Below are 25,789 nucleotides of genomic sequence, written 5' to 3'. Positions count from 1 at the left end.
CCCCCCCGGCAGGAGAAAGGCCGCGGCAGAGGGGGGTGTGGTGCCCCTGTGCTGGAGAACGTTCGCGAAAGATGGGTGCGGTGCCCACGGCGGGCGGGCGCGTTGGAAACGAGAATTGCAGGTGCAGACGGGAGCGATTGTCAGGGGGGTGAACGAGCGGGAGTGGGTGGGGCGTGCGACGAGCGGGAGCCAGCGGCGTGAACTGTGGAGCGCGGAGAGCATTATCGTTTATATATATATATATATATATATATATATATATATATATATATATATATATATATATATATGTGTGTGTGTGTGTGTGTGTGTGTAATCTTAGTCATAATCGTTTCACGGGCAAAGAATAACAGAACGCAGAGCAGTATACAAATCACGCTACAGATATCTGATTCAGAAATTAACTAGTCGGAGAAACTTTGCCTCACATTCATAGTAGTAGATTGAAATCATACCTCCTCGGTCCTCACCCAAAGAATTGCAGATGCAGACGAAGCGAACGGCGGACAAGCAACGAACCATGTCGGGCGGGTGCACCAGGCCTCGTGACCGGGAGCCGTCCCCATGCAAAGCGTCTCAACCGTGCGCGTCCTCGTGTCGAACACCTCGCAGTGCTGATAAGGGCGGTCCCTGCGGCGTGTGCACCCGTCGAGGGTCATGTACATCTCCTGGCTGAAATAGATGCGGTCGCCTCGCGCGCCGCGGTACCGGGACGACGGGACGGACATGGAACTGTTGGCGCTCAGGAAGACGATCTCGCCGTTCAGGCTCTCAGTCCTCGCCCACTCCGGCCGGCCCCTGCTCTCGTCCATGGCGAAGACCGCGACCGCGACCGCATGCGTCCTGCGCTCCCTGAAGTCCCTCTGGACCAGCAGAAGCTTCCCGCGCGACTCCACCAGGTAGAAGAACCCGCTGCTGCCGGACGCCATGGCTCCGGCCCCGCGTAGCCGTGGCCCGGGAAGCAGTTCGGCGCGTGTGACCTTGAGCGTGCCGTCGTCATCTTCCCCGACGTCGCAGGCGCAGATGTGAGGAAACGTATTCCTGCTGAATAGGTAGAGCTTGCCGTTGTGGAAGGCGATGTCACTTTTCGACCACATGCGGGGGCTAGTGGTCACGGACCACGTGGCATCGCCCGGCCGGCAGAGGAAGAGCGTCGCATGACGTGCTAGATCTTCCAACAGCGGCTCGAATCCGCAGGACAGCCCGAGACCTGAGATGCCGGCCATGATGCATGCCGAGCCGGAGTCAGGTGGACAGGACATTACTACCTTGCGGGGCGGCGATGGCTTGATTGGATTCGACACTGCATTGACGAAGGTTCCGGCTCCGGGGAACCATTTGCTCGGATCGGCGAGGCGGAGATCAGGGAGCCGGTTCGTGGCCCCGGAGAGAGGGTTCAGCAAGAAGTAGTTCTCTTCCTTGAGCAAGATAACCCGTCCGTCGTCCGTCGCAGGTTGACTCCATGCAGATCGGAACCACCCCGCCGGCGTCGGGCTGAGGGAGGCGGTGGCCGGCGGCCGTGGCGCCGTCGGAGGACAAGCTGCGCAGTTTGAAGTCTGGCAGCAGCAGCCACGGGATCTGCGGCGGCAGCGGCGGGAGCAGGTTCGCCACCGCGCGGCGCCACGCGCGGCAGACGGTGCCGATGCGGGCGGTGTCCGGGAGCGAGTTGGCGTGGTGGACCACGATGCCGAGGACGTCCATCTGGGCCTCCTGCCATGGTGAAGGATTCTCCGGCGACGACATCATGCTCCGCGCTAGCCGCGTGCGCAATTTTTCCACCTGATAAAGGAGCATGCTTGGCACGTAAAGTTTAGGATGTCCATCTAGGCAGGCTAGCAATACCAAGCGAGATCCGATTTTCTAGTTTTTTTTTTTGAAGAGTTGGAGTTGGAGACCCACAAGTTTCTCTTCGGGACACGATAGGACGCCCCGTAAACAACCGCACAAATGTTACACAAATCGAACGCGTAAAATTTACAGGCACCGTTGGATCTCATGTTTACTAAGCAATATACTCTGCTCAACTACCCTGCCCTAGCTTTGGAGTGCTCATAAACGAAGACGTACACGCCGGCGACGACGGGAAGGAGAACGACGAGGAGGACGAGTCCCGTGGCGTCACCCGGGACGACTGGGATCGGCTTTGAGATCGACCCCAGTGCTTCAACGAAGCCGACCCATCATCGTCATCCGACGTCGACGACCCGGCCGCGGCAGCATGGGACGGTGACCACGGCCACCATGAGGTGACACGGCGAGCAATCGGCGCCTCCGCCTTGGGTACCGTTCAGTTCTCTTCTATTTTGCAAAATTTTTCAAGATTTCCCGTCACATCGAATCTTTGGACGCATGCATGAAGCATTAAATATAAATAAAAAATAAAATTAATTATACAGTTTAGACGAAATTTACGAGACGAATCTTTTAAGCCTAATTAGACTATGATTGAACACTAATTACCAAATAACAACGAAAGTGCTACAATACCATTTCGCCAAAAATTTTGCAAACTAAACCAGACCTTGCGCGTGCTTTTCCTGAGCTTCACCGGACGCGGCTTCCTTGAGAATCGCGGGAAGTACGAGCACAGGGCGGTGCATGCGACTCCGTCGATGCCGTAGTCGTCGCCGCTGCCCGCGTTTGGCCGTTGTGGCGGTGCAGGACCGGTGGTCTCCGGAGGGAATGGCTCGTTGAGCGACATAAGAGCATCGACTGCAATGCCGCGTGGTAGAGAGGTTGGGATTTTACAGTACAACGACAACAAAAGGTTTGGTCTTGTAACGCAAAACAGTTTCTTGTTGGGATACTATTCCCTATTCTTACGGGAGAAATGTTTTTTTTTACGTTATATCATGCTCGGATAAAAAAAAACTTCTCTTCTACACTCCGAATTTTGTGACCATGTTAAAAGAAAAAAAATCAGGGTCATCTAGATTAAAGGTATTGTAATAAGAATATTTCTTCACCCACGAGTTTTTAGTCCAATCCTAATCAGGGTCATCTAGATTAAAGGTGTTGTAATAAGAATATTTCTTCGCAGTTTTTTGTCTGATCCTAAGGGAATTGCTGGCTCCCGGACGTCCGATGTGATAGGATTCCGTCAGACGGTAACATGTGCACACTCCCACCAAACGCTCTAGCAGAACGGCCCGTCAGAAAACACCATTGCACGACCCCAGCTTCGGTCGCCAGCCCGCCCGCCCACGCCTGTCGCTGCACCGTTCACTGCTGCACGCGCGCGTTCGTCCCCGTCCACCTCGTCCCGCCCACGCGTACCCCGCTCCCCCTCCGCCTCGCCCTGCTCCGTGCCCACCGCACCTTCTCCGCACGGGCGGGACCCAGGAGCCGGGATGAGGACGAGCACTCCCCATCCGTAGGACCCCAGGCGCACCGCGCGCCCCATCCGCCATGCCCCTTCCCCCCGACGCCCGGACCGTACCCCCATGATTCTCTAAACATACATCTGAAACATGAAACATTTGCAACATGAAACACTTAAATACAACATACGTCTGAAGCACGTGAAACATTTAGAACATACACTTGCAACAGGAGTGTGAAACACATGCAACATCCATATAAAACATTTGTAACTTACAACGTGAAAGCATTTATTGCAACATAAGACTGAAACAGCTAAAATATTTTGAACAAACGCTTCCAACATGCCTCTAAAACACCTGCAATATATGCAACATCCCGATCTACTTTTGCAACGTCCATATCAAACACTTGCAACATACCTCTTATAACATCCGAAAATACTTGAAATATATATTTGCAACGTAGAGGAAGGAAGAGGCCAAGGCCGATTGATTTCGGCCTACGAGTGGGAGGTGCGCCGAGCGGCAGCGCGCGAGCACCACCAGCACGGGTCGCGCTCGTGGGTGCCCTTGGCTCAATGGGGACTAACCTGAGGCGCGTGACGGCACCACCAGCACCAGCAGAGACGGGCGGCCCGTCCGACGGCGCGGGTGGACACACGGTAGGTGAGACTGCGGGAGCAAGGAGCGAGAGGCGCGGGTAGGGCGCACAACGGGCAGGAGTGAGGAGCGAGCAGAGCAGGATGAGGGCGCGCACGGGGGAGATGGCCGCTGCCGCGAATGCGGAGTGAGGCGGGCTGATGGCCGTACGTCGGTGTGAAGAGTGAGATAGGCGAGCAAGTAGAAAGATATTTTTGAGAGAGATGTGGGAGATGTACAGAGGAGGAGGCAGGCTTGTTGGGCTGATAGCGCACGCAGGCCCAGAAAGCGGCGTCCGATCGGACGAACGGCCGACCCTGAGCATTACCGCAATCCTAATTATAACTACAACAAAATAATCACCATAACTTGTACAGGTTGAGTATAAATCCAACGTAAACTGACATAGTGACCATAACTAAAAATCGGATGTGGGAGAAAAGATTTTCACCCGAATATTAGATTTACTCCCTTACATGCATGCTATTTGGAAAGAAGAAAAAGAAAGCAAAACACTAATTCGTGTGAGAGAGAGGATTTTCACACGGGTCCAGAGTAGAGAATCCCTTTTACACTTTTATATGAAAAATTACAATATTACTGTATATATGCTGAATTTAAAAGATAATATGATGCCGGCTGCTGGTGGAACAATTTCCAAAGACCATATGCTCTAGGAGTTTTATTTTTGCAGAAGAAAAATATTTTTTCATGAAAATTGTTTCTATAGGGAGAACAAAAAAGATACTTTGCTTTTTAAAATATTTTTTATTCAAAACAATAAAAAAATATACCTCCAAAAATCTTGTAAATTTTTTAAGTAAATGCTAAAATCAAGCACAACCTCCATTACGAGCTAGGAGCCTGTTCGGCAGGCCGTAAACGATCGTGGATTATTTACTTCTGGCTGGTTTGGTGTGAGAGAAAAATATTGTTTCAGTTTATAATCCACGATTGTATATGAGCAAGCGAACAGGCTGTAGGCTAGTTCCATTATGCACTCTTAACACATAACATTGTTTTCATAGCAATTGATATATTGTAAGAGAAATCGCTGATTAAATTACGCCTCGAAAGACCTTTCTAATCCTAATTATTCACCTACTAAAAACGAACAAAGGGAAGAGACGTGTTATAGCAAATGCTATTGCATCCTGCATTGCGCTTCTGTAGACACTAAACTGATGGTGGTTTCTTTGTTTGTCGTGATAGAACATATAATTGCATAAGCTGAGCTAATCACAAGACTCATGGTAATTGCAACCTCGTTAGCCTATGAGCATCTCAGATGCACAGCGTGCTTGAACAAAGAGTTGCATAAGTTGAACTAATCACCAGACCCATGACAATTGCAACCTCGTTATTAGCCTACAACGTGCATGTCTGATACACAGCAAGAAAAAGAAGATGACGACATGTACACGAACACCAAAAGCACAACGCATATATAGCGCAAAAGCTGTTGCATGATCCGCGCTCAGTAGTAGTCTGAGTTTTGTGGGATATTGATCACCTCCTCTCTGGTAGTTTCAAGATCTTGGCGACGAAGGATTAGAGAAAACCGGCGGCGCGGGGAAGCTAAAATCGAAGTCCGGGATCTCAGGCACGATCTTCTTGGCGCTCCGGCCACGGTTGCCGTCGAAGACGAACGCCGCCGTGACGGGAGACTCCGTGTCGACGCTGCTGATCCTCAGCAGCTCCAGCGGCAGGTCGAAGTACGCCGACACCTCCTCTTCCTCCTCGCCCGCGTCCGGGCGCTCGAACACGGTGCCCGAGGACGACGAGCTGTACTTGAACCTCTCCATGGAGGCCGCCTTTGACACCGTGCTGGAACGGTCCCCGGCTGGCCCGGCCGTGCTTGCCCGGGTGTCATCCGCCTCGCTCAGGCTCATGGACTGCTGCTGCTGCATCTGCATCGGCCGCCTCCTGGACAGGCCCGGCAGGTGCATGCACAGGACACCGCACCAGAAGCCGTCCCCGCCGATCTTGTCCTGCCGCGCCTTCCGGTAATTGATCGACGACGCGTTGCTTGAGAGGTCGGTGAACGATGAACCGGAGCGGAATCCTTCTCTCTTGAAGGAAGAAGCATCTTGTTGGCTCATGGCACCAGGAAAGGTGAGCTTGCCGGAGGTCTCTAGTTGTGCGTCCATGAGAACGAGAAGGAAAACACAAGGGATGGGCTTCACGAAACGGCGGAGAGCACATCAGGAAAACATTGTCTCCAAGCCATGCTGTGTCGGTGGGCTGTTCGGTTGACTTCTCACTTCATCGTATCTGAAAGCTTTGAGTCTTGGGCGGTTGGGCCAGCGAGCCCGCAATTCTGTCTACACAACTGTATCAGCTGTTTCATTGGTGTATTACATTATCAGCTAGTACATGGTAGCATTGACTCTTTGTTCGTGCCTCCTACTAAGTTACAGGATTTTGAATAAAACCCAGTCAATCAAATCTGGACAAAAACCTCTTTTATTCAAACATATTCTTCATTAAAAATTCCTCTCGTTCAGATTATTGGCAAAGAACAACAAGTTATATTTTACATGTTTTTTTATATATAAAAAAACTATCTTCAAGACTCGTTCCAAAATTTGGAATTTCACATCTATACGACTTGTCATATCTTTGCAACACTTGGTGTAAGCTGGAAAAATTGAGTAGCCTTGCAACTCTGATTAACTAGCCTTGAAACTCAGATTTACAAGAAGGCAACATCTCACATTCCCACTCAAGAACGGGAGGAGCACAGGGGTTCACTACTGCAGAGAATTGTAGAAAAGAATTAGGACGACTGAGATTCCAATAATAACAGGAAAAGCTGTCAACAAATACAGAGCACCATATCCCTGCAGAACAAAACAAAAGAATACGTTGTTAAAATAAGTGGTATAAGAACATTAAGGTATGTGCATTTCGTTGAAACTTGTTTTACCCATAATAATCATGAGTACAACAAAATTTGTTGGAGTATTTCAAACACAAACTTACCACTGCAGACGGCACTTCAGTTTCATCATCGTCCTCCTCTTCGCCATCTATATCAGCAGCAGAGTCCCAGTCGAGGTTAAGTCTTTTAGCAGCTGTCTCAGGATCGATGCCAGTATCTGTGGCTTTTGCATAGACAGATTTCCCAGGTTTGCTCTTCTTTTTTGGAGCTTCTATCTGCACAGTGGATTCGAAAACGGAAACTCAATGTTAAAATACGGTTCTACTTAAAACGATCGGTAGAGAGAGAGAGAGAGAGAGAGAGAGAATGCAGTACTCAAGAAAATGTTGAAAGATAAATAAAAAAAACTAAATAAAATGAAGGCAACAACGAAGTATGGGTGAAACAATCCTAGACTCGTAAAATGACATTAGTGGACTCTTGCTGGTAATGAAGTCGGGCGGAAGGAGAAGAATTGAGTTCTCACTATTTACCTCAATGTCTGGCCATTCTGACATCTCCTTGGCAAGCAATTGAAGTGCAACACGATTCTCTGGAATCCTTCCTTCATTAACCTATATATGCAAGCAGGGCATTGGTGACTCAAGGTTTTTGCAAGAAATTACATCTTCATCATTATGTGCTCTGACCAATTAGCAGCTAACACAGGTGCAATTCATGTGAAGTGTCACATTGGCACGTTAGCAGTATGAAGGTGGAGAATGTATCAGTATTTTATTTTTTTAAATTGGGGCTCTACAAATCTAGAATCATTATGTCTTTGTTGAGAACCAAGACAACAAACTTTGTAACAATATGGCTACTGTTTCCATATGAATCTGTTATTTGCAGTTAAAAACAAGCAGCATCTTGTTTTTTCTGTGACATATTTAAGGGTGGGACTTGTATAATTCTTTCCTCAGTTTTGTTTAGCCTCTGGGGGGCTGTAACTCTTCTCTATTGATGAAATTGGCACTGTCATGTGCTAGTTTGTTCAAAATATATATTTCAGGGTGGGAGCAGAGATCATAATGTATCATCTATTGTGCAGTTGATACTATCTACAATACGAATTTGATATGATTAGCAAAATTTTAAGAAAAAATAGGGAGACAAAATAGATAGGGGATAGCTCATCCATGGAGCAAAATTATAAACATGGAGGCAGAGTTTTATAGCAAATTATCTCATGTTATCTTTTGACTTTGCACTATCATTCAAAATGATATGTGGAAAGAAAGACAACATGGCTCGCATGACACAATGAAAGGGAATACTTAAGCTTTCTGGTCCACATTATTAATTTTATACCCACAACATTAGACTATGAGGTAGCATTTTTAGTTTAATTTCAGTGGAGTGTTACATTGCACCTAGAATACATAAAATATTTGCCGGTGGTAAAGCTAGATGATGATGCCAGTAAGCAATCCACAGTATTCACAAACGGAAAGAACAATAATATTCACTTTCAAGAGACTCTCAGCAGGACTCCAGGTTGCATATTGCAGGGAAACGGCGATGTACCTCAGCCAAAGCGTCAGCTAAATCATCCCTAGTAATTTCATCAGGATCCTCTATCCCGAGTGTTCTCTTTCTTTCTATATCTCTAGGGTCCTCAATCTTGATAGTAAGCTTAACCTGTGAATGTGATGCAGCAACAGAAGTAGCAATATAGTGTCAGTTTTTTTTTTTAATAAGCAACAAGGAACATGCAGCGGCGCAGCGCTATAAAGTTTGGAAAGTGTAACGCAGCTAGAACAAAAGATGGCAACACCTTTATTTTAGCATATATAAGATCAGTACACAGGCGTAGGATAAGGCCCTTATCTGTCTATATCCTAATATTGCCAGCTGAATCACTCCAAACGTCCAAGTCATACTTGTTATTCTACTGACATGAATGCAACTAGGGCAATGTATTTTAATGCAAATGAGCACAAAAATCAAGCAAGAGAGCAGCTAGTTTACCTCGCCAAAGGTCATGTCCCTGTTCTTCTTCAGCAACTCCAGTACCTAGCAACGGAGCCAAACGAAAGCAAAGTCAGTAAGCACTAATTCCAGTGACGCAAAACGAGCCAACGAAGGCTGGAATCAGCGGACCCTTTTGATTTCGCGGATGTTCTCCAGGTCCTCCGGGCTCGCGTCCGCCGGCTCGGTGGAAGTCGCGACCCCGTCCTCAGCAGCCGCGTCAGAGGAAACCGGTGGCCCTGGGTCTTCCTCGGGAGCGACTGTGGTTTCAGAGGCGCTAGACTCCTCCTGGTCGAGGGAAGCAGCTGCGCCCCTGCGGCGGCGCCGGTGGAGCGGCCAGACATTGGGGCTAGATGGGCAGAGTTCATCGTGGTGACGGTGGCTGTGGGGGAAGAGACAAATGAGATGGCTGGGAACTGCCCCGGCCGCCAGGAGCGATGGAGACGAGACGCGGTGGCGAGACGGCGAGAGAAGGGGAATGAGCGGTGGCGTGAGCAGCGCCATCGGGCTCCGGCCAGCGGCGGGTTGCTTGTCCTATCTCTTCGGGTCGCTGCATCCCGGCCAGCGGCCGGATTGCACGGTTGAGAGGTGGGCAGGAGCAGATGGTTTCACCGCGGGTCCCGGACGACAGTCTCACAACGGCACGGACAGAAGCGGCTTTCTGTTTGATAGAGTTGGGCCTTCTTAATGGGCTTGTGGCTCAAATCGGCTTTTCGAGCCCAGTCCAAAGACGACGTCGGTAGGATGGGAGCCCAATGGATTGTTCTCCTGCAACTGCAAGGAGAGCCCAGTAAAATGTCATCTAGCGATTTTTTTTTTGTTTACACGGTCCTTTTATTATAATATATCATTTCAGTTTTATATATAGTATAAGTTACACTGACCTAACTTTGATCAAATATTTATAAATGTATATCACCATGTATAAGTTCAATAAATATTCTATCAAGATATTTTCATAGAGAGAATGTAATGGAACTAATTTGATATTGTAGTCGTTGATGGTTTTTTTCTAGAAAGTTGGTCAAAATTAGAGATGCTTGACTTAGGACAAAGCTAAAATAAACTATAGTTTAGAACAGAGAGAGATTATAATGCTAGTTTCATAATATTACCTGTCTGAATAATATGATTAGCTAGGAAGGGCTTTTGGGCCAATATTGCAGTGTAGGTATAATTTTTTTTTAATAAAAGCTAATGATGCTATGTACTACACTTGACCAATCAAAATAGTTCTTTCATAATTTAGTATATCTACTGACAAAGGGATTACAAAATGTTTTATTATTACTTTGAGGCGATCCGGCAACCTAACCTAAGTGATTCGTGGTTGACCTACACAAACTAAACAAATGGTAACCAGATCTGATCCATACCCTTTTCATCAGCATTTGCACGAGCATTGAGCGATAGCATGCATGCAGCCGCGCGACATTGTGCTAACTGGGATCTAATCAAATTGCACGTTACCCATACCTATGTGTTCTTCATATAATCTTTCAGGAAAAATGCAGGCAGCCAACCTGACTGCCATGCATGCACACATTGACACATGACACACCGAGACGAGTGAGGCAGGCAATCGAGTGTTTCGGCACACACTCACTCTCACTCTCACTCTCTGTGTCGCGTGCAGAGGGAATGCATGCGTTCCGGTTATCTCCTTTCAGTTTTTGGGACACTCCAACTTCCTCATCATTTCATGGAAAACTCGCCAATAGGCCCCATGACACGTTCGTACGATGCACGTACGTAAATGTACCCTTCGCTTTCTTACGAGTTAGCTCCGTACGGGGATTATATGGTAATGGTGTTTCTCTTATAATTCGTTTTTTTAGCTTGTTTTTTAGTCGGAACAGTATTTTTCTCTCCCAACAAATCAGTCGGAACAATGTTTTGGTTTTTTTTCAGCGAAGCGAGCGGGACAGTGTTAATAGTTCATGCAAAATGAAATTATGCCAGTGCAGTTGGGTGATTAAGCGCAAGGTTTGACTGAGATCATTATCGGTCTAGTCTGTTACTGTACTCCTGTGTGTGCATGCAGCATTGCAGCTGCTGGTACTGGTACGACAGAAATGCGGGTGCAGAACGGAGGCTGGCCTGGGCAATAAGTGGGCAACAGTGTTGTGACCAAGATAGCTTTTGGCGCGAAAAGCCCATATTATTGGGTGTTGCATATCATTGTACCTCGCCATCATGGCGGTTGCACCATAGAATTGCATTGCCAGCCATCATGGAAGCAGACTCATGGCCTTCTTGCATGCATGCATGTATCCATCAAGTTTTTTTTGCATTACGATCGAGTTGCTACAACTACTAGCTAGAAGAGGAAAAAACACGATTAAAAGAAAAGAAAAAACGAATCTAATTAAACATATTATGGGATTAAAACTCCAAACCTGAAACAAAGCTTGGGAGATGGGAGGATGATGAGAAACAAAAGCGTACGCTTCTCGTGGTGACATCGAACAGGTCGATCATGCATGCTACGTACGGATCTAGCCAGCTAGCTACTCCAAGAACGTCTCCATGAGGTCCGAGTAGACGCCGCCCTCGTGCGGCCCTCGGTACTCCATCCCTTGCTGCTGCTGCTGCGGCGGCGGCGCCGGCGCCGGCGCCGTGGAAGCTGACACGGACGTGGACGAGCTCATCCGCGCGGGTAACGTGAAACTCCTCTTGAACTTGGTGCTCTGGGCGGCGGCGCTCTCCACCTTCCTCGCCTTGTTGGAGTGGCTCTCCAGGCTCAGGTACTCGTCCACGTTGTCGGCCCCGCCGTGCCCGGTCTGCGTGTTGTCCGGCTGCGCCGCCTTCTCGTCGTCCGCGGCGCCTCCGCCGCCGGGGCCACCGAACAGCAGCTTCGCGTCGTCCGCTCGCCCGGTGAGCGCGGTGAAGAAGGACAGCCCGTTGGGCCACCGGAGCTCGCCGTCGGGCGCCTCGCCACCGGCCCCCATCGGCTGCTCGTCCATGTGTGGTGGCTTGTTGCTGCCATGGTGCGCCGGTGGGAGGTGGAACATGTGGCCCTCGTCCTTGCCGCCGCCTGGGAACGGCGGCATTGGCCGCGCGGACGACGGGTGAAACGCGCCCGCCGGGCCGGGCGGGAAGAGCGGCGACGCTCCTCCCGCGGCCGCGGGAGACGGGAGCTGCGGCTGGTGGCCCGGCCAGTTGAAGAGCTGCGGCGGGGGACGCGCGGCGGCCGGAGGCGGCTGCTGCTTGAGCGGGAACGGCGGCGTCGGCGAGGCGCCCCGCGAGGACGAGAAGAGCTGGGAGAGGAAGAAGCCCGACTGGTAGCCCAGTGACTCGAACATGTGTCGCATCCGCAGCACGAAGTGCAGGTCCTCGGGTATCTGCGCGCGCACAGAGTGTCACGTCGCTGTTAGCTACAGTAGCTTTCGCCTACGCTTCCGTGAGACGCTGAGACGTCCACGTCCACGCCCTCGACGACCAAATGAAACGACAAAAAAAAAAAAAAAATCAAAGCATAGGTGGTAGCAGAGAGAGGGCCTTGAATTATTGGCACTCACAATCTTGCAAGAGCCCAGCTGCAGGAGGCCATGCCCGGCTTGGATCACAGCTATGGTCTGCAGCAGAACAGGAAAAATATACATCACCGAGAGATTATATAAATATTGATTAGAGAGACAAATGAAAATGAAAATTCGGCAGATCAAACAGCTAGCTCTTGCCTGGATGCCTGATGCGAACTGATCGGTCCATTCCGGAGGAAGCTGCAAAAGCAAAAGCCGAGGGAATTGGGTAAGAGCAGCGCAGGAATAAAGGTTACTGCGATCGTGGCGTTAATTCTTGGTGACAGGCCGGCGATTGCTACTCAGATGCATGGAGCATCCAATTCTTCTCTTCTTTTCGCGGAGCAGATCTGATGCAAAGCCTGAGAGCTCAGCTCCCCGGCCGGGGATGTGCATGCAGCATGCGTGGTGTCTCTATCCTTTTGCTGTTTTATCTGGGTTGTTTCGGCTGTATCGCCGCGTGCAAGTGCAAGGATGGATTGCAAGTAAAAACTCCAAAATCGCCACGCTGCGGTCCTGTAAACCAGCAGGCCCATGCCAACACGTACACGCCATGGCATGGCAGCACTATGCCACTAGGCAGCTAGCTGCAAGTACATTTGTTGAGCAGGGATGGAGCTGCTCGTTGGTTCCAAGTTAGGAGTAAAAGTGTCTACTAGCTGGCTACCCCCAAAGGAGGAGGGGGGGGGGGGGGGGGGGGGGGGGGGGGGGGGGGGGCAGCGGCTGCAGAAAGAGAAAGGAAGAGGGGTGCAGAGGCACAGCTGATGATGGTACGTACTGCGTCGAAAGAGCTCTGCCAGTAGTTGGAGATGTTGGGCTCGCATTCAGAAGGTTCCTTGAAGACCCATTTGTGACATTTATCAGAGGCCACCTTTCCCATCAGCCTGCATGCAGGAGAGCCAGGAGGGTCCAAACCAAATCAAAACCATGGTCTTAGCCCTTGTTTAGTTCCTACTCCAAAACTTTATATCCTGTTACATTGAATGTTTAGACACATGCATGGAGTATTAAATATAGACTAAAAATATACTTAATTACATAGATTACGACTAATTTGCGAGACGAATCTTTTAAGCCTAATTAGTCCATGATTTGACAATAAAGTGCTACCGTAACACATATGCTAATGATAGATTAATTAGGCTTAATAAATTCGTCTCGTGGTTTACCGACAGATTCTGTAATTTATTTTTTATATTAGTATCCGAACACCTGACGTGACCTCATAACTTTACGCCCCCAAACTAGGCATCATTCATGCATGCCCCCAAAAGCTCGGTACAAACAACAGCAAAGCGAGATCAAAAGAGACCACGTAAAAAGACACACACAAAACACACAGAGCGACTGACTGACTGACAGACAGCTAATGTGTGACACGCAAGTCTGACGATGTCGTCTCGCTGCTCTTTCAAATCGTCCTCTCAAATCAAATCAAAGGTAGCATCTGTCTGTGAATGTAGCATAATCGTGAATGAATATGTTAATCACAAGTTGATCCGGCAGGTAATTAACCCACTGACTGACGCGCGGGGATTGTTTAAGCCTCACGAGGCACCGCCCCACTCCAACCAACGTGTCCCTCACGTGACACCGCTCAGCGCGCCCGTCCTTAAGTCCTCGCAAAAAGCAGCAGCCGCGACTTGAAAATTGGCCTGCCCGCCGTGTTAAGCTCACCTACACCACACCATAATTACCACCTACTCCACACCATAATTACTATTACTAGTAGTACCACGCAGGTTAACAACACTTGCTACAAAAGCTCTCTCTGTGCGGTAAGAATGGGACAGAACAAAGTGAAAAGATGAAAGCGCACGCAGCCATCCCATCCCACCATCCCGTCCCGGCATCGGCATCCTCCTTTCCTCTCTCCTCCGTCCGTCCAAATCAAGCTGCTGCTACCACGGCACTAATGAAGGAGCTCGACTATTAGCGTGCGTCAATCACACTCGACGCACAGGGTTTCTAATTAGTCCTAATCGGAGAACAGGGAACAGCAGCGGCACAGTCTCGCGCGAAGCTGCCGGGCTAATTAGAGGAGGCCGGCCGGCTAGTCGGTGCACTGTCACTTAGCAGCAAACAGCCTGCTTCTACCTACCGTCGTCGTCGTCGTCAAGCCTAGCTAGCTAATACTAGCTACAGCAGCTAAGCTAAGCTAATAAGCTAAAGCCGGGGTGGTGGAAAGAACTGAAATTGCACACGACGAGACGACTCGATCGAACTCAACTGCCAGAACCTGCACCTGCATCACCTACCCAGTACCCACCCTTCTCCGTAGTTGTAGAGCTGGATGGACATCTTGATGAAGGCCTTGCGCACCGGGTCCTCGCCGTCGATGTCCTCCAGGCACTCCGCCACCCGCGGCCGGCAGAAGCCGTCCTCCCACATCAGCATCCTATGGTTAAAGCATAGCAGCCGGATGGACAGATTACTAATTGGTTGGACAGGAAATAAGAGCAATTAATGCAAGGAAATGAAGCACTCACAGGCTGCCGTTGTCATCGCCGACCTTGCACCCGTTGCCGCCGCGGCAGCGCCTGCATATGCACAACGGAGCGAGGAGAATTAACTGAGCTCAGGAAATACGAAATATATACAGACACATGATAGCAAGAGCGAATGAAGCAACAAAAGACAATAGTTCGTTGGCGTCTGGACCGGAGACGGAACTGGAGCAAGAGAGCTACTCCGTAGTAGCTACGACGGAGGGACAGGGAGAAACATCAGGGACATACGGGCGAGGACGGATGGTCCAGAAGACGGAGTAGGTCCAGTCCGAGTTGAGGCAGACGTTGCGGAGGGCCTCGTGGAGCGCCATCATCCCCGCGGCCTCTTTGCTCCGCGCGTGATCCCCTCCTCCGCCCCCAGCCGCGCCGGAGCCCACCATTTTGCTTCCCCTCCCTCGCTTCCGCCAGCTCGCGCCCGCGTTCCCTCTCTGTCTCCCCCTCGGACGCTAGCTATAGCTAGCGTCGCCGTAAAAACACACTTCTCGGAGTCGGAGGATCGAGCTCGGCGGCTATAGCAGCTAGTTAGCTGCTACCCGGCCGGCCGGTAACCTTTTTGATCGCCCCCTTCCCCTGGTCTTTCTCCCCACCCCAGCTAGCTGAGCTGAGAGACTAGCTAGAGAGTGAGGCCGCCCGAGGCCTCTATAGCTTATTGCTTAGCCCTCCCTCTCCCCCGTCTCTTCTCCTCTCTGTCTGTTTGCGGCCTGTCTCTCTCTGATTGCTGTTTTTAACTTGGGCAGGGGAAGGGTAAACCGAAAGGCGACGGCCCCTGCCGCACTCCCTCGCAGCCGCAGAGGGGTCGGGGGAGAGGACTCACTGCGGTCCGTCGCTCACGCCACCCCATGCATGTTTTATGGTTTTTTCCTCCTCTCTGAGAATTGGCGGCCCGAAAGGCCAGAAGTTGGCAGCGCCAAAAGTAAAAGCGGCCCGCCCGGGTCCCTCACCCATGCCACACTGCAGCACCCCCAGCAGCCTCGGTATTGCGGTGCGACCATGCGACGACGAACACGAACGCGAGCAAAACCTCTCACCCTCTGTCTGGAGGCCGAGCAGCTAGAGACTGGAGTTTCCAGGAGTTCATGTTGAGTACTCCTCCCCTTTCAAAAGAAAAATGCTGTAGCACTCTGTTTCGTTATTAACGGCAGTTTTAATTAGAGCGGGATGTGCTCCCGTCACTCCGTCAGTGACTCAGTTCCGTGGTCCTCGTGTAGAAAAGTCCACCAAGCACGTACTCCGCACTCCGTACTCCGTATTTACTTCGATGAGCTTTGTGTGTGCTCTCTGGAAAGTGACTGTTTTGTCCCTATAGGCTATAGCGTCCCAGCTTATTATTATTAGTATTTGTGTCTTTGTCCCGCTAAAATATCAATGGACTTCGTACTTGCTGCCGCATACACATAAATGGCAAACTGGGGTGGTGTGAAAGCACACACGTACGTACGTGTACTAGGTGTGTGTCCTTTGTTTTTTTTATTTTTGTTATTCATTCATCGCATATTATCCTTTCTACGTACATCGCATCTCTTTGCACTCCGAATGTTTGAAAATGACGAATTGCCCAGTTAGGCCAATTCTTTTCACATGTAATTACGGTTACACCTGTATTGCCTTGTGCAGAAGAAAACATATGTATTGTCTTGTGCAGAAGAAAACATACGTTTCAACTGATATTGTTTGTTGACTAAAAAAACAACTGATAAATGATTTGCTCCTTTGCATAACATAGCTTACTTGCCTGCCAATGCATCACAATAAGCACGAGAATTGCACAAGGACTGAAATTTCTAACAAAGTATTGAATTGGAGGTCAGAACTTAAATGATTCCATATCAAATATGAATTTGAAGCAAAAAATTCAGATCAAAACATCAAAATTAGAGCACATGTTCTTTGAGTACTAGAGTGTGCCACTGCCATGGCCCATGGAGCATGAAGCAGAAAGAGGGTCAGAAGGTATACGTGTCTCCTGATGCATGCAAGGGTTTTGGCGTGTGCCTTCTCCATCGACATCTCCCTACATTTGGAGGAGGGGTCGAATGAGAAAAAAATTGGATATTTTCCATATCTAAGAGTGGGCTTTTAAAATTGTACTAGTGACCTTTAGTCTCGAATCCCTTATCCCGGTTTGTACTAGTGACGCTCGGTGGCAAGATCATCTTTTTGGGTGCATGATTTTTGGAAAAAGAAAAGGGAAAGGAGAAAAAGAGAGGGAATGTCACGGAAAACAAGGTGTCTATACATGTACATGGCAATTTTGCGAAACACACAATGAGAATAACAATTTGTAATGCCCACTATTAGACATGACAAATATCCAATTTTCTCGGAGAAGGGGTGGGATAAAGGGAGGAGCCACTGTCATCACCATGGGCGAGTCGTCAAGTAAAGAACCCTAGAATCAAGGACTGGGACACAAGGTGGGACAAGGCAAGTTTAAATCTAGTGACCTCACCGAACATCCAAACAATAGAGCCAAGCAGAAAAACGTCTGAACCTAAACATGTCCTTAGTGGTGTGGAACGTGTGCGACCACACTAACCAACAACAAGATCCTACAGGTTTTATAGTCACCGCGGGAGCCAAGAGTTTTGAATTTGGAGCTAGGACGTGCATCGGGCTTAGAGCAACCTGTCGGGGACCAATACTAGGGTACCTAAAGAGGAGGGACTAATGGTAATCAACATTAATTCATCTGAGCAGTCAAGAGCGCAACTACGGCTCCAACCGGCCCCCAGGTACGCGGGCTCCACCTCGACCAACCTCTAGGGAGACTTTGGGGACGGGCTCCGCCTTGCCCGACACCAAGGCCATGGGCTCCGCCTCGCCCGACCCCAAGGTCACGGGCTCCGCCTCGCCCGACCCTGAGGTCGCGGTCTCCACCTCGCCTGACCTCTGGGGGCAGGCTCTACCTCGCCCGACCCCAAGGCCGCGGGCTCCACCTCATCCGACCCCGAGGCCGCGGGCTCCGTCACGGCCGACCCCTCGGGTGCAGGCTCTGTCTCCCCCGATAGGGTCCCATACCACCGCCAACCACAACAGGTCCAAGCGTATGGACCTAGGTCAAAACTCTGACACCAAGGAAGAGACCCGCACACCCCGATGTAACCCATGGTCATGACGGGCCATACCTAGGGATTCACATCAGAAACAGCGTCAGGCGTACCGGTGTTGTTCCGCCTAACCCCCGTACGAACGCTGACAGACGCATCAGCTCACCACGACGTCCGCTGCGACGAAATGGAACGACATGACCGGCAGACGACGCCTGCGCATGGCGCCAGTGACGAACATGGCCGCGATGTGGAGTTGTCCCTGTTGACATCTACAGGGTCGCGCGGGATCCGCATAAAGGAGAAGAAGGGCCCGGCTATCCTGAAGGACTTCTTCTCTCTCTCGTTCTCCTCCCTTCCTTCGTTGTAACCCATGCTTTCCCTTGGTCTATAAAAGGGAAAGCAGGGCGTCCCATGAAGGGGACTCCAATCCGATCAGAATCACCTCAAACCGATCAGAACACGACACAAGAACATGGTCGAGCAGCAACCAAGCTCTCGGCACCCGTTCATTCCTCCCACCAGAGACTTGGGACATGTCCCTCTCTCAGCTGTTCGTAACCCCTACTACAAACTTTCGGTGCTAGTAACACGAGCAACAGTGACGAACTGGACGTAGGGACGTTCTACCCGAACCAGTATAAACCTCGTGTCCTCTAAGCACACCATCCGAGCCAGACGCGCAATATTAAAAATTTACTCGTCGGTGGTAAATCAAAACACCGACACAACCACAATGTTATCAAAAAGTAGTCCATAGTGAATTAAATATTCTATACCAGGTGACTGAAACATTGTGAGGGGAGACAATAGGAAAGAAATAGCAAAAGCTACCCATAGCACTATGGATAGCCCACAAGACAATAAAAACGCGATTTGTAATGTACATCTGACACACCACATTAAACAAACAAAGAGCAATTGGCTTCGGAAGCTAGCTATTGGGCGTTGCCCTCCTCTTCTACGCTCAATTCTCACCACCTGAGATTCAACTCTAGAACAAAACTAAGAACCGAGCGTAGCTCGGGTGGCAAGGCCCGGTGGACCTTGCCGGCCGGAGTTCGAGCCCTCACGGCTGCGAATTTCCGGTCTCTCACCGGGGTTTGCCCCCAATAATAATTTCAGGTGCCACAATGGTCAAGTGACGTGCCCGCCACGCTCGGAGTCTGGTGATCTTCGAGTATTTCTCAGCTGCGTTCGCTGTCTAGGTATAGTTGTAGATTTGTTCGTATACCGTGTGTGTGTATGGTGATGTGTGTCTGTATCCGAACAGATTCTACAGCCGTATTTAAGATGAGAGGCAAAAAAAAAAACTCTAGAACAAAACTGTTTTAAATGGAACCCCTTCCCAAAAACTTTTCAAACCTCCTAAATCAGGACTCTTCAACTGATCCAACCGGCTTGTTGACAACCGGTTCAGATATGTTGTGCGTTGGAACTTAACTATTAACAATATTGTGGGATCCACCTATGAGAGGGTATAAGTAGCACCTCCAGAGTGAGAGCTCAAGCGAACAGGACAATTTGTATTATTCCTACCTTGAGGTGAAGTCTGCGAGATTTGTGCAACCAAAATCTTGATGTGCACGCGCAAGGCTTCGAGCCAGTTTTATAAGATCAGAGAAGACGAAATAGGCTGTGCTGCTCGTACACGCTCTTTTCTGTAACGGAAAGTTTGTGTGTCAAGGAGCCTCAAGCGACGGCGGTAATATCAGTGACTAGGGTGAAGCGGCATCAGTCATTCAGTCGCATATAATGCCTGCACATCAAAAGTCGTAGCTTGCATCGGCACACTCCAACTTTTCTCTTCCGAACTATGACCACGTCAAGAAAGCTGTTTGTATAGAAATATTTACGTACAGCTAGGGAAGGAATTACACTTTTACTATTGGTCTTGGAGCTGAACTTCTGCCTAAGTGCGGAAAAGGCATAGTTAATTTCGAGTTATCTCTGTTTGTGCTGAATTTCCATAAAGTGCGGAAGTTCTGAAAAAAAAAAAACAATATGTATTAATATATTGTTTAATAAAAAATAAAATGCTTATAATTACGCTAGCAATATAGATATATCATAATCTTGCATTTAAATATATAAAATTATCTAAATGAGAACTTCCATAAATTATTGTTATGTATATTAATACAATTTTTAATGAACTTTTTAATTACTCATGCATGCATGTATATACTTCAGTTGCACGATGGGGAAAAAGATAAATCCTAGAGAGACGAGTGTAATCTAGAACAAAAAAAATTACATATTAATAATATCAATGACAAGTTCTTGAATAAACGCACATTAGTAGGTTGCCTTGGAAGGGAATACATATAAACTATGAGTGGGCAATGGTTGTCATGTGTTTCAAATTTGAAGGGTTGCATTCCTTCCTCCGCTGTTGTACCTATTCATTGGCAAATGCAACATAGAACGCAGGGAGGGGCTCACTTCTTTCTCCCTTTCTTCTCCTCCCTTCTTTCTCATCCATCTTCTTCCTTCTTGTTCAACGCAAATAGATGGGCTTAAGGGGAGCTCCATTATGCAGGAGGTGGTAGGAAGGGCTCGAACCCTGCCCACCTCACCGTTGGATCCGCCAATGTACCCATGGATTAGATTGTTTGAAACTCATCTTTGATGATGAGTTTGGCCTAAAACTTGGTACGAATGAAAGGAAACTCAAAGTAGCTACTTCATTCATCTCAAAATATATGTATCTCTAGGTTTATTATAAGTCAAACCATTTTAGATTTAACTAAATTTTTTGAGAAGAGTATTAACATCTATCAAAAGAGTAAAATATGACATATTTCATTATGAGCTCAATGATGATCCTTGGTCGAAAGCGTAAGTATTATATGATTTCTATAAATTTAATGAAATTCGTGATATTTTGATTTAGGATAAATTCAAGTCTCTATATTTTTAGCACAAGCCGTGGTAATAATAAATAATCGATGTGTGTAACTACAACGTTACTATTATGGGCTCAGTTTCGCGTGGAGGTTGGTAATTATGAAAGTGTCCATGTAAAAAACCTGATTATGAAGTTGCTTTGGCGATGACTTTAGCTAGACAGGGGTGCTACGTGCGCACGTGCGTGGCAGGTGAGAGCAGATGCCTCGTCAGTGCCAACCATATACAATTGCTAAGCCGTACTAATGGTGGGTTTAATGAAAGTTACTTTGACATTAGTACTAGTAGATGCTATTGTACATCTGGAACGAAAGATGTATAATAACTTTTCAAAATACCCGAAGTGAATTGTTAAAAAGAAATCGTTCGGTTTGAAATGTGTATTTGTTTCGAGTATATGTTGAATCAGAATTTGTTGCTGATTTTCGAAGTCACAGACATTCCTTCGTGTCGTCTTAGTCCATTTTGTCTTCGAAGTTCTGGTGCAGTTTGACAACATTTTAAATTACTTCTTCTTTGCGAGTATATGTCAATTTGATTTTGATACCATTTTGCACACCGTTTCACAAAAGAAATAAGTTGAGCTACTTGCATGGACCCTAAGATGGGGCATCCAATGAGGAAACCAAACACCATGAAAAGCATGTAAATTTGTTTAGACCAGGATTTAGCCTGGTTAAGCTACGTGATTAGGGTGGACTAGCCACAAGTACGTTGCAGGTTGCTAGTTGCAGCCAAGAAAATCATCATGGAGTACGTTGCTAGTTGGAGTACATACATACGTTGGCGCACGGATCGCGCGGAAGGTGTCCCCCTCTGTGGCTCTGTCCGTGACACACGCTGCTTAAACTAATCGTCCACCGCCTCCGCTTTGACTGCCTGCCTGCAGCCCCTTTGACCGAGATAGGGTTCTCCGTGGCCACCTCTCGGGTCTCGCCGTGTCGGTCCTCTCACAACTCTATTTTTTTTTTCTTTTCTCCACTGATTTCTGACCTTGTAGCTCATTCATTTTTTAATCATGTTATATACAAAAACTATAAAGTAGAGATTTCTTCCGAGCCTACTCACTCATCCAAAAAAAGCTACAATTATACTTTAAACTATACCATTTTAAAAAATAACTACTATCTCCGTACCATTTTATCCGGCGCGCACACATATCAAGATTCAAACTTTAAAAACTTTAACCAATAATAAGCTAATAATTATTAACTATTATAATACAACTGTATATGATTAGATTTGTAAGGAATTATACTATTCAATGATTATAAGTTTATAAGTATAAATAATATAATATAAAGCAAATGAATGATTAAAGTATAATCTAGGAGACCGTGTCATTCTAACTTGCGCCAGATAAAATAAAACGGATGGAGTATATTTATAGAAAATAATTTTAATTTTTGTTTAAATAAAATTACTATAAAAATATCTCTCTCCCAAACTGGCACTTAATTTAGGAGTTAGTATCAAACTACTTTTTCATTTGATTTGTGTGAATTGAAAGGCATGTTGGCCAAAGGTGGCAAAAAATATTTTATGAGGCTCATAAATGATTGTACTAGATTTTACTATGTGCACATATTAACATCAAAGGATAAAGTGTTGTACTATTTAAGATGTATAAAATTGAATAGAAAATCAACTTGAGAGGAAAAAAAAATGGTCACGATCTAATTATGGTGAGTACTCCCTCTGTTCTAAAAAGAGTGTGCTATGGGGTTCGTTAAGTTTGACTACATTTATAGAAAATATTACCATTATTTGTATCTCCAAATAAGTTTTATCGTAAAAATGTATTCAACGATTCGTCTACTGATACTGATTATGCATAGTAAATATTAATATTTTCTTATATATATATTTAGTTGAAGTTGAAAATGTTTAACTTCTTGAGAAGTGAGAATGACTTTTTTAGTGGGGCGAATGGAATATTTTTCAAGTGAATTTTCTTAATTCTACATGGAACATAAAATTGTTGATGAGAGTGCGTCACTAAATCGAAATCGAATGCAGTGCAGTCAGTTCAGCACCGCCGTAGCGTGCCGGACTAATCTTTGTTCCGCCAAAATGATATCTTTTTTCCCCAATCCAAAACGAGCTGCTCTTCTCAAGTTTATCGTCATCCAACAATCGTTAAAGCGAAAAAGGCATTTACATATACTGATTCCACGTTCTAATACGGCATTTTTAAAATTAAAATAGAAAGATAGCAATATACTACCCATGAAAGCCCGTTCTCAAAAGGAAGCCTGATTTAGGTACATCGGTGGATCGTCAAGTTGGCCCATTTAAGAAACCCAGAAATAGGCCGACGCAGGGAGACAGCCCAGCCCAATACTCTGAGCTCTCGTAACCCAACCTATAGCACCCGCAAACTTGGGCCTTTTATGTCGTGTTGATGGATAGATGCTGCCTGCAGTTTCCTTTGCTGTTGCGACTTGCGAGGCACAGAGGCGTTTTGGTTGTCTGCAAAGATTCCGAGCCCTGAGGTCAAGTAAGCGAAAGTTTGAACTGTGGACCAAATTTGCCTTGGTTTATGTCCAAAACGCTCGTGAGATTTTTTTTTCTTTAACTAACGCTCGTGAGATCTTTGGTTCCAAGAGAAACTAGTCGTAAAAAAAAACGCAGATGGCACGAGCTTAGAATGAAGTGAAGCGTTAGGAGGAGCTCGAACTCCGTTGCTCTATTGCTAGAACTAGATCCGTCAATCAATGAAGAAAAAGGAATCTATTCTTTTTTTCTATGAGTGGGAGAGTACACGCCGCTTTTAACGTGCACTGTTCCTGTGCTCTATGGATTCGTTAAGGTCTGTTGAGTTTCTGGTTCATCGATTAATATCCATAAAATGTTTCACTGCACTGCAAGGCATTGAATTCCCACGTTGACCTGACACATCGGTAGTACTTACTAGAAACATTGTCTATATTTTACAAGAGTGTCTCTGGCCCGTGCACACTCCGTCTCGCACGGCTAATTAGCACTGTAAAGCATAAACATGTCACGTAGCTCACGGCAGCATACCAAGGATCCGTAAACCATGTGCACGGAGTTACACTCCGCTGTCGCAGTGGATTGGTGCATGCGCATTAATTATCCCGGGAAAGACCGCATGTGCAGGTGGTAATACCGGGGTGCGGGCGCCTGGCCGAAAAAGTACAGCAGCCTGGGCCCCTGCCCCTGGTCACGCACGAGAGCGCGCCACCACCAACAGCACCACGGACCCAGCCGAACCTACACTAGTACTGCCTGCCTCCCTTTTTACCTCCTGCGGTGAAACAAGCACCCACTCCACCATTACCGACACAGGGCACCAGAAATGGCAGCGCTTAAACGAAAACAAATGAGCGAGCCCAGCAAGACAGGCCTAAGCTTTCCTTAAATAGGTATGTACAGCTAGCCGGACCAGTGCACTGCACCCCACTACTCTACCTCTGCTCACGCCCTTGCGGCCTTGCCCATCCGGGGGCTGCCCAGCCCTTGCGGCCTTTCGACACTGCAGCCTCGTCACAATCCGATCGAGCATCAGCATGACGGCGCCTCGTTGAGGTCGAAGGGGAGGCCGCCGCGCCTTTGGCCCGTGCCCAGCTCCAGCGCCGTTGACGGTGGCTCGGTTGCCAGCGGCGGCATCGCTGCAGTCGGGGAAAGCGGGGCGGCGGCCGTTGTCGGGGCCTGGAAGTAGACGAAATAGCGCCACGGGGTAGGGCAGTCGACGCCTCCGAACGAGACGGGCTGCGGCGGCGGTGGCTGATGCAGCAGCGGCGCCAGATGGAGGTGCTGCTGGCCGGCGTGGTCGGGGAAGTTGGTCTTGGCCTTGGCGCCGCGGAGGGTGCGCGCGGCGCGGTCGTACGCGAGGGCGGCCTCCACGGGGGTGTCGAAAGTGCCCAGCCACACCCGCGTCTTCTTGCACGGGTCGCGGATCTCGGCCGCGTACCTTCCCCACGGCCGCTTCCTCACGCCCCGGTAGTGCGCGGCGCCGCCTCCTCCTCCTCCTCCTCCTCCTCCTCCTCCCCTCGCCCCGCCGCTGCCGCCGTCGCCTCCGCCATGGCCCAGCACTGCCCGTAGCGTGGGATCCATCATCCGGAATCGAGAGCTGAGAGGTGTAGGGCTTGGTGTGTACAGCAACGTGCGTGGTGTTTGTTTGCTCTTGCCACAAGGGCAAGGCTGAAGAATGGAGACTGGGAGAGCACAGCGTAGAGCAGGTACGCTGGGCTTTTGTGAGCAAATGGTCGCTGCTAGTACACATCTGTGATCCATCTCCGGGCACGAGAAATGGGGCGGGTCGTAACCGTAGAGAGAAAGAGAGAGAGGATATCGGGTTGGGGTCCGGACACCGGAGCGGTGGCCGGTGGGCGTGGCAGGGGGGAAGCACGGCACAGCCGCCGCGACATTTGACGTCTCGCCGGGGCCACTCCACTGGTCTTGCCCGTGCAGTGCACGGTGCACACCCCGCCTCCATTCCCATGTGAACTCTCGCGTTCATCATGACGCCAGCTCGGCACACTGACACTACTACTACTAGTACGAGTAGTCTACCATCAGGCTCTCCAGCGTCTCCTTTCCTGAGACCTGAGCTCTGTCCGGGCGATTTCGCATCCACACAGCTGCCGGTGCAGACGTGCAGTGGTGCCTGCCTGCCGGCTAAACGTCGTGCAAGCGAGCGGCGCCGAACGGAGCAGCAACTTTTCCACGACGCTGGGACCTACGAGTCAGTGAAACTTGCATGCATGCATGTCCCTGTCGTTCTCGGACTGTTTTGTCGTCTACTCGCCGCGAGCAATAAAAAGTGTTCGGCTAGGGCTGAAACGATCGTATATCATCATAAATTATTACTGTTGACTAATTTAATATAAAAAAAATATTATTTTAATTAAAAATATACGATCGTCCAGGCGAACACTGGGGGGCCAGGGGTATAGCGCAACGAGGTCCCACCCAG

The 25,789-nt window shown here is 48.5% G+C and overlaps 4 protein-coding genes across 4 annotated transcripts; all 4 read right to left on the bottom strand.

Moving 5' to 3' along the window:
• Positions 1–5,310: 5,310 nt before the first annotated feature.
• On the bottom strand, positions 5,311–6,345 carry LOC136459212 (uncharacterized). The gene has a single exon (XM_066459093.1). The coding sequence runs from the start codon at positions 6,110–6,112 to the stop codon at positions 5,492–5,494; it is 621 nt and encodes a 206-aa protein (XP_066315190.1). The 5' UTR covers positions 6,113–6,345; the 3' UTR covers positions 5,311–5,491.
• A 96-nt stretch (positions 6,346–6,441) lies between these two features.
• Positions 6,442–9,436, bottom strand: LOC136459210 (protein CHLOROPLAST ENHANCING STRESS TOLERANCE, chloroplastic-like). Its single transcript, XM_066459092.1, has 6 exons — positions 8,989–9,436; positions 8,857–8,901; positions 8,413–8,526; positions 7,380–7,460; positions 6,948–7,121; positions 6,442–6,805 (listed from the first exon to the last, which is right to left on the bottom strand). The coding sequence occupies exons 1-6, from the start codon at positions 9,358–9,360 to the stop codon at positions 6,716–6,718; spliced, it is 876 nt and encodes a 291-aa protein (XP_066315189.1). The 5' UTR covers positions 9,361–9,436; the 3' UTR covers positions 6,442–6,715.
• A 1,666-nt stretch (positions 9,437–11,102) lies between these two features.
• On the bottom strand, positions 11,103–15,587 carry LOC136459209 (protein RICE SALT SENSITIVE 3-like). Its single transcript, XM_066459091.1, has 7 exons — positions 15,119–15,587; positions 14,870–14,920; positions 14,650–14,778; positions 13,159–13,264; positions 12,540–12,581; positions 12,378–12,434; positions 11,103–12,200 (listed from the first exon to the last, which is right to left on the bottom strand). The coding sequence occupies exons 1-7, from the start codon at positions 15,268–15,270 to the stop codon at positions 11,367–11,369; spliced, it is 1,371 nt and encodes a 456-aa protein (XP_066315188.1). The 5' UTR covers positions 15,271–15,587; the 3' UTR covers positions 11,103–11,366.
• An 8,293-nt stretch (positions 15,588–23,880) lies between these two features.
• On the bottom strand, positions 23,881–25,573 carry LOC136459208 (ethylene-responsive transcription factor 12-like). Its single transcript, XM_066459090.1, has one exon. The coding sequence runs from the start codon at positions 25,105–25,107 to the stop codon at positions 24,376–24,378; it is 732 nt and encodes a 243-aa protein (XP_066315187.1). The 5' UTR covers positions 25,108–25,573; the 3' UTR covers positions 23,881–24,375.
• Between the last annotated feature and the right edge of the window lie 216 nt (positions 25,574–25,789).

Source organism: Miscanthus floridulus, chromosome 6 (genome assembly GCF_019320115.1).
Source record: "Miscanthus floridulus cultivar M001 chromosome 6, ASM1932011v1, whole genome shotgun sequence".
In the NCBI taxonomy this organism is placed as follows: Eukaryota; Viridiplantae; Streptophyta; class Magnoliopsida; order Poales; family Poaceae; genus Miscanthus; species Miscanthus floridulus.
Note: the sequence above shows the minus strand (reverse complement) of the source record. Positions and strands in the feature narration are given on the sequence as shown.

Excerpts from the sequence above, each read along its gene's own strand:
- LOC136459212 (XM_066459093.1), bottom strand. The coding sequence starts at position 6,112 with ATGGACGCACAACTAGAGACCTCCGGCAAGCTCACCTTTCCTGGTGCC.
- LOC136459210 (XM_066459092.1), bottom strand. The coding sequence starts at position 9,360 with ATGGCGCTGCTCACGCCACCGCTCATTCCCCTTCTCTCGCCGTCTCGC. Across the intron at positions 8,902-8,988 it reads ACATCCGCGAAATCAAAAGG|GTACTGGAGTTGCTGAAGAA; the intron begins GTCCGCTGATTC and ends CTCCGTTGCTAG. Across the intron at positions 6,806-6,947 it reads CTGAAGTGCCGTCTGCAGTG|GGATATGGTGCTCTGTATTT; the intron begins GTAAGTTTGTGT and ends TTTGTTCTGCAG.
- LOC136459209 (XM_066459091.1), bottom strand. The coding sequence starts at position 15,270 with ATGGTGGGCTCCGGCGCGGCTGGGGGCGGAGGAGGGGATCACGCGCGG. Across the intron at positions 12,582-13,158 it reads GGCAGAGCTCTTTCGACGCA|CTTCCTCCGGAATGGACCGA; the intron begins GTACGTACCATC and ends TTGCTTTTGCAG. Across the intron at positions 12,435-12,539 it reads AGTTCGCATCAGGCATCCAG|ACCATAGCTGTGATCCAAGC; the intron begins GCAAGAGCTAGC and ends GTTCTGCTGCAG.
- LOC136459208 (XM_066459090.1), bottom strand. The coding sequence starts at position 25,107 with ATGGATCACAGATGTGTACTAGCAGCGACCATTTGCTCACAAAAGCCC.